We start from the raw sequence: 11,699 nt of genomic DNA, 5'->3' as shown, positions 1-11,699 counted from the left end.
ACATTTAGCTGCAATAGATACGTACTGTGCCATTACAACATTATGCTACAATAGATACGTACTGTGCCATTACAACATTAGGCTACAATAGATAAGTACTGCGCCATTACAACATTAGGCTACAATAGCTACGTACTGCGCCATTACAACATTTAGCTGCAATAGATACGTACTGTGCCATTACAACATTAGGCTACAATAGGTACGTACTGCGCCATTACAACATTAGGCTACAATAGCTACGTACTGCGCCATTACAACATTTAGCTGCAATAGATACGTACTGTGCCATTACAACATTATGCTACAATAGATACGTACTGCGCCATTACAACATTAAGTTAAAATAGATACGTAGTGCGCCATTTCAACATTAGGCTACACTAGATACGTACTGTGCCATTACAACATTAGGCTACAATAGATAAGTACTGCGCCATTACAACATTAGGCTACAATAGATACGAACTGCGCCATTACAACATTAGGCTACAATAGATACGTACTGCGCACTTACAACATTAAGTTACAATAGATAGTACTGCGCCATTACAACATTTTGCTACAACCGCACATATATTTTTAACTAGTTTTTTTGTGAACTGCCAAAATAAATATGTGCTACATAATCCAATTAACCTAGGGTTTCGACAAAATCTTATAGCAACCGTTTATCATTTTTGTTTCAATAATTGATATCCATAAATATAATGACAAAAAAGTCGATCAAAATCACGACTATTTTGTTGCAACAAGAAAATACCGAAGTGTCAATAAAACCATAATTCGAACTCAAAATCGATCAAACTATGGCAAAACTTGAACAAAGTAAAGTGACAACAAAACCACAAGGCACTCAAATGAGCAAAAGCAAACTTTCGACCTCATATCACACAAAGCAATAGCATATTTCTCTGGCAGATCCTGATGGCGACCATACAACTCTTCCATAGTCTTCACCAACCCGCATCTTTGAGAAGCAGTCGACATCTATCGAGGAAGTTGTGATATTCGAAGCAAATTCTCGAGTACCGATTCAACTACGACATGTTAACACTGTAGGAAGGGGAAGCCGGAATGCTGGTATAAAGAAAAGGAAAGTTCGAAATCGTCCCGCTCATTAAACAGCTTAGAAGTTAGCCGCTGCCAACCTTTTTGGAAGCAGCTGAAGTAGAAGAGTCTGTTGTGTCCTTGAATTCAAGCTCTGGAGGTTTTATACGATCGATGTGGTTAATACATTTCTTGTTATTCAAAGACAGCACATAGTCGATATATTTATATCTAGCAGGATGCAGACGCCTTAACCACTTGGCTTTCGCGACCCAGTGGTGGTGGGCTAGTGGTAGCAGGATGCAGACGCCTTAACCACTTTGCCATCGCGACCCATTGGTGGTGGGCTAGTGGTAGCAGAATGCAGACGCCTTAATCACCTGGCCATCGCGACCCAGTGGTGGTGGGCTAGTGGTAACAGGATGTAAGACGCCTTAACCACATGGCCATCGCGACCCAGTGGTGGAGGGCTAGTGGTAACAGGATGTCAGATGCCTTAACCACTTGGCCACTGCGACCCAGTGGTGGTGGGTTAGTGGTAGCAGAATGTAAGACGCCTTAACCACTGGGCAATCGCGACCCGGTGGTGGAGGGCTAGTGGTAGCAGAATGTCAGACGCCTTAACCACATGGCCACTGCGTCCCAGTGGTGGAGGGCTAGTGGTAGCAGAATGTCGGACGCCTTAACCACATGGCCACCGCGACCCAGCGGTGGAGGGCTAGTGGTGGCAGAGTGTCAGACGCCTTAACCACATGGCCGCCGCGACCCAGTGGTGGAGGGCTCGTGGTAGCAGAATGTCAGACGCCTTGACCACATGGCCACCGCGTCCCAGTGGGGGAGGGCTAGTGGTAGCAGAATGGCAGACGCCTTAACCACATGGCCACTGCGTCCCAGTGGTTGAGGGCTAGTGGTAGCAGAATGTCGGCCGCCTTAACCACATGGCCACCCCGACCCAGTGGTGGAGGGCTAGTGCTAGCACAATGTCAGACGCCTTAACCACATGGCCATCGCGACCCAGCGGTGGAGGGCTAGTGGTGGCAGAGTGTCAGACGCCTTAACCACATGGCTACCGCGACCCAGTGGTGGAGGGCAAGTGGTAGCAGAATGTCAGACGCCTGAACCACCTGGCCACCGCGACCCAGTGGTGTAGGGCTAGTGGTAGCAGAATGTCAGAAGCCTTAACCACATGGCCACCGCGTCCCAGTGGTGGAGGGCTAGTGGTGGCAGAATGTCAGACGCCTTAACCACTGGGCAATCGCGACCCGGTGGGGGAGGGCTAGTGGTAGCAGAATGCCAGACGCCTTAACCACATGGCCATCGGGACCCAGTGGTGGAGGGCTAGTGCTAGCACAATGTCAGACGCCTTAACCACATGGCGATCGCGACCCAGTGGTGGAGGGCTCGTGGTAGCAGAATGTCAGACGCCTGAACCACCTGGCCACCGCGACCCAGTGGTGTAGGGCTAGTGGTAGCAGAATGTCAGACACCTTAACCACTTGGCCACCACGACCCAGAGGTGGAGGGCTAGTGGTAGTAGAATGTCAGACACCTTAACCACATGGCCACCGCGACCCAGGGGTGGAGGGCTAGTGGTAGCAGAATGCCAGACGCCTTAACCACATGGCCACTGCGTCCCAGTGGTTGAGGGCTAGTGGTAGCAGAATGTCAGAAGCCTTAACCACATGGCCACCGCGACCCAGGGGTGGAGGGCTAGTGGTGGCAGAGTGTCAGACGCCTTAACCACATGGCCAACGCGACCCAGTGGTGGAGGGCTAGGGGTAGCAGAATGTCAGACGCCTTGACCACATGGCCACCGCGACCCAGCGGTGGAGGGCTAGTGGTAGCAGATTGTCAGACACCTTAACCACATGGCCACCGCGACCCCTCCTTTAGTTGCACTGATGAATTAAGACGCCTTAACCACATGGCCACCGCGAACCAGTGGTGGAGGGCTAGTGGTAGCCGAATGTCAGACGCCTTAACCACATTGCCACCGCGTCCCAGTGGTGGAGGGCTAGTGATAGCAGAACGTCAGACGCCTTAACCACATGGCCCCCGCGACCCAGTGGTGGAGGGCTAGGGGTAGCAGAATGTCAGACGCCTTGACCACATGGCCACCGCGACCCAGCGGTGGAGGGCTAGTGGTAGCAGAAAGTCGGACGCCTTAACCACATGGCCTCCGCGACCCAGTGGTGGAGGGCTAGTGGTGGCAGATTGTCAGACGCCTTAACCACATGGCCACCGCGACCCCTCCTTTAGTTGCACTGATGAATCCTAGTTGAATAAGTGTCCATAGGATGCATTTTGTTCTTGTAGTTGTTATACCGAATACTTATCCAATCATCTTCCCATTCCTGGTACATTCAATCAAGGTTACATTGGTAATCTGACACTGTATTATCCCAAAGTAGAATAAATGGAATGTGGATTTGAAAGAATTCAAAACATATTTTTATCAAACTTGAACAAACTGTCCTCAAAAATGTTTCTTCTATTAGAACTATAGACATTTCCACTATTTACCGTACCTCATACCGAACTTATTTTGAGAAAAACGCAACAAATGCAAATATGAAATTTACTGAGGATGAAATTGTGAGAGCTGTTGAGTTCCTCATTGACAATATATATGTGGAGTTTGGTGATAAGATAGTCTAGCAGAGTGTAGGTATTCCTATGGGACCACCTTCTTCTATCCGACTTTTTTTTGTTTTCATATGATGTCGAATTTATTGATAGCTTATAAGGACTGTTTACAAAACCCTTGCCATTTCCTTCAATTTCACATTCAGATACTACGACGATGTGCTGTCATTAAATAACAAGACATTTACGGACCACGTGATGGTGTACAGCCCCCTAAACTTTAAATCAGTGACACTACAGACTCTACTTCAGCCGTTTCCTTGCACTTTACTAACGATACGACCTACAGGAGCGGCTTGCTACTAAGTTGTACGGTAAGCAAATTATTTAGATTCTGATAGCGAACTTTCCTTTTCTTGAATGTTACTCTACACAATTGATTCAGTATTCAAAAGAGTGCTCCGAATCTAATGATTTCTGTGATAAGATGTCGACCGCTGACGGAAAAACCTCAAACACGGGGTTTCCAAAGATTTAGGCTCATGAAGACACGGTAAGTTTTAGGGTCGCCATCATGATTCCGATGGGAAATCTGCTATTCCTTTATGTGACATAAGGGCGATGCTTTTGATCACGTTCATTTGTGTACCCTGTTTTATTATCTCTATCCCGCTATCCATATGAGGTTGTGGCAATACTTGGAGTAGACCATTTAAATTTTCATTTGCTCTAATTATATCGATATTAGGTCCGAATAAAGGTTTTGTTGACGCTTCGGTATTCTCTTGTTTTTTCCTAGTGATTATTTTCACGTGGTTGACTCTGCAGGTGGACTATCAGTCCCCGAGGTTGTCTGTAACCTTGAAGGTGGACTATCAGTCCCCGAGGTTGGCTGTAACCTTAAAATCAGAATTGATTCTGGCTCAGTTTACACAAAATACCAGTTTACGAGTAAACTAGCTCTTGTAGCAATAATTAGTAAATTTGTAACGTTATAAAGTATTTTATAGGCACCTCTTTCTTTTTTAATTCTAATTGGACTAAATGGTAATATGGGGCAGTAAAGTACACTTCCGTTGGTTTTCTGTATCAACAAAATAATATTTTCAATTGATGCTTCTTCGTATTTCTAGTGCTTATTTGAAAAAGACATCAAAAGCTTACTTTAGAATGCTTTTAATTAAAGTAAGATTTCCGATGCAACGTTTTGACAAAGCTTTATAATAGTTTCCTTTGTCTTGCTGTGTTTTTAATTTCCCACATTTAATTTAATTATATTCATTATTTTTTTCTGCATCCAAAAGCAGACGAAAAGTCGTTTTCCCCCGCATATTTCTGTTATATGGTATACAACCTAACATCACCATTATAATGATATATAAAATATTTTGTTATTCTTGAGTTAGAATGATTTGACTATATGGTTACATATAACCTCATAGCCTTGTGACATAATAAGTATCATTAGAAAAATAATAAGGAAGATTAAAATGTTTATACGTGTTTCTCCATCAACAAATTATCTTTCTTTGCTCTTCATAGTATGTATATATATATATATATATTATATGTCTTTTCAATATCAAAATAATATTAAAAAAGAGTATTAGTAGTTGTTTCCCCTAATTTGATTATTAATTTGATAATACCAACTTGTTTCTATGTGTTTGTATGTGTTCCAATGTCTATGTCTATGCTTGTACCACTGTTTTTTACCATGTTTCGAAAGGGCTTAAATGGGCTATGCCTGCTACCTAATCCAAATAAAATTTATTGAAATTGATAATGAAGAACATATTAACAACAACTGTAACTCGATGTCTGAAGCTGAACACAGCATACTTTCATTGGCCCATAGGACTATTTTACCTATTCAGGTCTGCAACACTAATATTGTAATATGTTAACTTGTCAGGCTTTGGGGATCATAATAATTCAGATAGAAACAAAAACAACACGATAAATTGGTGGATCGTCTGCAATACCAACCATGTACAAAAAGCCTCGAACAGCAGTAATGGGACAATCACAACAATTACACCAACCTGACCCATCATCACAACGTGAACATCAACAAACTGACGAAACAGTATAACACTCTGATGAACAGCAAATATAACAGCCTAAAGAATCAAATTCAATCTCCATAACCTTTTTTTGAACAACATCAACATTGATCTGAAATCAAACTGTAACAAGAATAGCAACATCAGCTGCATAACCCCATTCTCTCAATCAAGAGCAATCGCATCCGGTGGTATATACCTAAGATATAATGGTACGGGGACTTGTAAGTGTTTCTATCATCATAGCAGAACATTCCATTAGTATAAACGGACGCTGGTAGTATATTCTTAAATGTGAAAGGGTAGGCGTTTCTTTGGCTGCAGAGACTTTCTAAGGTTAAGACCTTAACACAAGTAAAAAATCCTTTTTGGTCAGATTTAAATAGAGAACTACGGATAAAACACTTTCCAGACAAACAAGGCTCCGAACGGAGATGTCAGCCAGCTTAACTGGCCTCTCTATATATACATACATGCATAATATTGAATCATAAATATTTATGAATACAATGCATTTATATCTATATGTACATATTTATATTAATATCTTATGAACATTTAATTTTAGCAATATTATGATTTCATATGCAGTATATATATAATATTGTTTATTATGTTGACTACAGTATTGTAGGATGATATTGCCCGTATCGTTCCCAATGTTAGATGTCCTTAGCTGTCATATACAGTATATATGTAATATTGTTTATTATGTTGACGACAGTATTGTAAGATGATATTGCCCGTATCGTTCCCAATGTTAGATGTCCTTAGCTGTCATATACAGTATATATATACAATATTGTTTATTATGTTGACTACAGTATTGTAAGATGATATTGCCCGTATCATTCCCAATGTTAGATGTCATTAGCTGTCATATACAGTATATATATGTAATATTGTTTATTATGTTGACTACAGTATTGTAAGATGATATTGCCCGTATCATTCCCAATGTTAGATGTCCTTAGCTGTCATATACAGTATGTATATAATATTGTTTAATATGTTGACTATAGTATTGTAAGATGATATTGCCCGTATCATTCCCAATGTTAGATGTCCTTAGCTGTCATATACAGTATATATATAATATTGTTTAATATGTTGACTATAGTATTGTAAGATGATATTGCCCGTACCGTTCCCAATGTTAGATGTCCTTAGCTGTCTGTTCCCGGTATTCTATTGGCCGTATCGGTACCGCTCCTGTTATTTAGTGATATCTCAATTTAAAAGACTTTTTTGTTTACGTAACACTGCCGATAATGTTCACACTAAATTTATTTACCTTGAGTATTGGTGTTGTCATAATATTCATTATATATTTTGGACGACATTCGACGTTATGTTCAGAGATCATTGTAGAAAGAAGATTTCCTATTTATATGTACTTACCCAGGCGTCATTCACGAAGCACAACTACAATGGTTATTAAAGTATCATGTTTTCACTCTAAACATGAACTATTTCCTTATTTACACTGGTATAAACATGATATAGGCCTATTTAGTTCTTGTAGACAAACATGAACGGGTAAATCTACCTACGTAGGCTATCACGCAGTTTGTAAAATATTATGTAATTTTAAGAAAAAAAATGTTTACACAAATCAGTAACGTGTTATAAATAGCGACCACTGTTAAACAAGATCTCGGGTGCACTACTCAATGATCTGCTTTTTCCTTTTCCAAACTTCCTTTATACACAAATACCATTTAACTATTACAAAGATAAGATGTAACCTTCATTCTAGACGAGTAAAATATCTATATTGTGTGATTTGAATAGAGCGACACAAATCAGTGAGTATTGTATGTATCGCTTCCTGAATTGACACCCTACACTTGCTAGGAAATTAGAGTTGCACGGATCCCAAATAGGAACACAGTGGCTATGCTAATAAGTCTACATATAGTACAACCGTATTTGATTAGTGGAACAATCATTTATAGTAAAGTGTTACGTAAACATGCCTCGCTGATTTCAAGTGCAGAACGATTTGGGGTGAATACCCTTAAAGTAAGCTAAAAATAGATTTTCGACTCACATGTACATACCAGGTAGTTCACAACTTAGGTAGGTCTATAATACACATGTGCACACCAGGTAGTTCAATAGTTCAATACCGATTAGATAAGATTTTCTTAGAGTATGTGGCGTATACTACCTGTAATAAACTGACGTGGATCAGTTGTATTGGTGATGTAGACCAGGAACAAACATCAAACTCACACACTCTAGACTTTAATAGCGTGTGATAGGAAAAATATCTTAGATACCGATTAAGCGCTCATAATACGAATGTCTAGTCGGCAATATCGAGGAGAGGACTACAAAAATCTAACTCGGTTATTAACTGAACTTAAAAAATATAATAAAAATTTATAATGAAATATAAAATAAAGTTGCCGTATATATGGATGTCTGACGTTCATTTCTCCGGTAGTTGTATAATAAGACTGTTTGTATTACATTTTATTGTATCTTCAATGCAAATACACAAAAACAAAATATACCACAATGTCAATACATCATGATTATATGTTACTCATAGTCAATACACAATGACCGAAAGTACCATATCGTCTTGAATGCATAACAGAAGAAGTTATATTCGTCAATACAATTAAAAAACGTTACAAAATCGTCAATATAATAATAACGATAAAATGTTCCACATCGCCCATTACCAATGATGAAATATACCAAATCGTCAAAATGCAATGACAACATGTAAAACATCTCTTTAACTAAGATTATTTTTGATCGCTAATTACTTTTCATGATTTTCCTTTCATGAATAACAATAAAAACTATTTTTACATGCTGAGGACACATTGAGAAAACGCAGAAGTTTGTTATCACATTTTATTTCCAATTTTCCGTAGAACAAGTCAATAACAACGACATCTGTATGAAACAAAAAACGAGGTCCGCGTGTATAAAGGTGTTACATCACAGTTATACGGTAACAAATTAACACAGTGTAGGGCATTACTAGTGGGATGGTATTTATGTCATAGTTAAGTAATGAAATGCATACGTTGATTATAGAAATGCTTAGCACTATAATGATACGAACTTCGCTCGCAAACATATTCCATGATGAGTCTACTTTTAAATATCTTAAATAATTTTATTTTATCATTTTTCTAGAATTTCTTCTGTTTCGTGATAAGCTTTAATTAAACGATTTACTAAATGGTGGAACAAGTACTTTTGCGGGAGGATTTAAAATTAGAATTCGATGTCATGCCATGATTGATCCTCGATTATTTTAACAGTATGAATGAAAAACCCATTCCACTTGTAACTAAGCACATTTAGTGTCATGCTATCATCAAACCATCTTGAATTGGTAGTTATAAGGACTGAACAACGAATATGTATACATTTTATGCTGAATGAATCATTATGAATATATTAGTTTAGAAATATTACTTTGAACACACAACATATTATCACATCAGCTGTCAATGAAAAGTTGTATCTGAAATACGGGAAATACATGATATGATGATGTAATAAATAAAGATGAACATAATATTCCTATATCAGCTGTACACAGACTAGACCAGTATATAACGACTAGATTCACCACCACCCAGCCATCAGCACAGCATATTGCTCAATATCACATAAACATCGTAACGAGTCGAATAAACGCATAATCACTAACATCAATATTCATATTAAAGAACAGCATTATGTCAGAATAACGTTCATTTCTATTGTATGAAGTCGTTTTTAAATTAGAATATACGTAGACAAAATAACGCCATTAATATTGTGAAAGTATGTAAAGAAAAAAGTCGTTTTTTAATAGAATATATGAAGTCAGAATGACGCCATTTATATTGTGTGATAGGGAATACATGTATGTGAATATGAGTTATGTTTAAAAGTTGAATGCAGATGAAGAGAGGTATGTGGTTTACTGGAAAGAACATGGTACATCGGGGAGATCTGGTTACAGTTTGTCAGTTACCTATCATATGGTAGGTCCATGTTATGAAGTAGTTACGTCATTCTCTTACTTAAATTCAACTTCTGTGAGCTTTCCCCAATTAAAACCAACTAATCCTCATTCGGATTCCATTCCAGTTGCTCTTCCATAATCACACCTTTGTATCACTATTACAGAGGACTTCAATAATTCCACTCTTTCCTCTTCTCTTTCTATTGATCTCCAATATATATTTAAATGCAATTTTTACCTGATTTGACCATATTTTTTCTAGTTCCGACGTTTCAAAGTTTTGCTTTATGGTCATCAGGTCTCATAGTTCAGGATCCACAATCACAGTCAATATAGGCATGTCCTTTACCTTAACAGGCTGACCCATTTATTGTAACCTTCTATACCAGTATTTTGTGTGAATTGTCTATTAACAAGGACACTTCTTGTGTATTTTGTGTGGTGTTCTTTCTCCATAGATTATTCACGGGTTTGCTACACGTCCGTCTGACCCTGTGTACGTATCCTGGTTTTGTCGGATGGATGTAGAACGGACACAGTGACATCCAACACTGATTGGTTCCCAGACCTCTTCATACCTGTAAACGTTATTCTCTGAACACCCCACAACACGAAACACGCGTGTGTAGTAGTTTATCTTTTTACACTCTCGTATATATCCACTTTCGGATGTCTGTTCCTGACAATTACTACAGCGACACTCCGCTTGAACCATGGTATCCGGAATCCGGAACTGGTCGTACTCCATGACGAAATAGGATGGACATAGAGGTGCGTTGCTCGAAATTAGATCGGGACAGGTGGAGTCACCTTCGATGCGGAGATATTTTTTGTCTATATATTCCTCGGGTATTGTTGTCAATGTACGGATAGGTTCAATCATTCCAAAACTGTCATGGATACGAGACCGGTATTCGTTTCCTCGGTAGGATCTCTCTATCCGGCGGTATTCAGATGCGCTAGGAGGATAGCAAACAGTGCGACGAAGTCGAGACGGTCTTGTTTCTATGCCAACCAAGAATAACAGTGTAACAATTGACCATTGGATTACCTGAAATAAACAATAACATACATAGTTGATCATCAAGTGATTAAAATATTTTGCATATCAGGTTGTTTTTTGTTTTATGATTGAAGTATGTTTAAGAGATTTATCGTTTTAACAATGTTTACTATCGTCACTCATGTGACTTTACAAAGGTCCTTGTGTCGTGCATCTTTCTATTACATCTATTCACTAAATGGTTTGTCACACACTAGCTCACGTAATTCTCCCAAAGTTATGTTATGTTTTCAAACTGACGTACATTTCAAACAATAAAATTGTAACAACTATAATTTATCATAAAAAGTGATGGAACATCTGCAACATGAACAAGGTATAATGTAATATTATGTATGAGATTGTAAAGTTCTGTCACACTCCGATTATATAACACGTCTGTGTAGGTAAAGGTAATATAAATATACGATATCGTTCCATTCCAACAGATCTGATAGCATTCCTATTAAATGAAAGTGAAACTCACTATTTTACTATAGTAACATGATATTCTGTTAATTTTGTTTGGTTTTTAAGCACGAAGTTTTTTTATCATCTATATTCTTTTAGCTTTACATACCTTTGCCATTTTCATATTTCTACCTTCGCAACCTTACAAGTTATAGTCCTGCTTAGAGCCATACCGCTTTTTATACACGGATTGTACCCGATATTAAAATGGCTGGGTGTTTCCCATCAGGGTTACGTCCCTTAACATGAATGACGTAAACCTGCTGTAGGAAGTATAAAATGTATATGAGAGACCTCCAATGAGAGGCCTGTCGCTTCCTTCTTTTGCTTCTGTTTTAAAGGGGAGCTCTAAGGGTGCTATTTTACACATATATCATTTCTACTCACCTACACATGAGTTCTTAAAGAAGATTGAAAACATAGCAGCAGCATACCGATAATGTTATATTTATACAATACAATCCATCTAATTGATCAATCAATGCAATGACTGACGACA

The 11,699-nt window shown here is 38.8% G+C and overlaps 1 protein-coding gene across 1 annotated transcript; it reads right to left on the bottom strand.

The window, feature by feature from the left end:
• Positions 1–8,594: 8,594 nt before the first annotated feature.
• Positions 8,595–11,375, bottom strand: LOC110458590 (interleukin 17-like protein). The gene is made up of 2 exons (XM_021510359.1): positions 11,310–11,375; positions 8,595–10,738 (listed from the first exon to the last, which is right to left on the bottom strand). The coding sequence occupies exons 1-2, from the start codon at positions 11,322–11,324 to the stop codon at positions 10,151–10,153; spliced, it is 603 nt and encodes a 200-aa protein (XP_021366034.1). The 5' UTR covers positions 11,325–11,375; the 3' UTR covers positions 8,595–10,150.
• Positions 11,376–11,699: the final 324 nt, after the last annotated feature.

This window comes from Mizuhopecten yessoensis, unplaced genomic scaffold (assembly GCF_002113885.1).
Source record: "Mizuhopecten yessoensis strain PY_sf001 unplaced genomic scaffold, ASM211388v2 scaffold9651, whole genome shotgun sequence".
NCBI lineage: Eukaryota > Metazoa > Mollusca > Bivalvia > Pectinida > Pectinidae > Mizuhopecten > Mizuhopecten yessoensis.
Note: the sequence above shows the minus strand (reverse complement) of the source record. Positions and strands in the feature narration are given on the sequence as shown.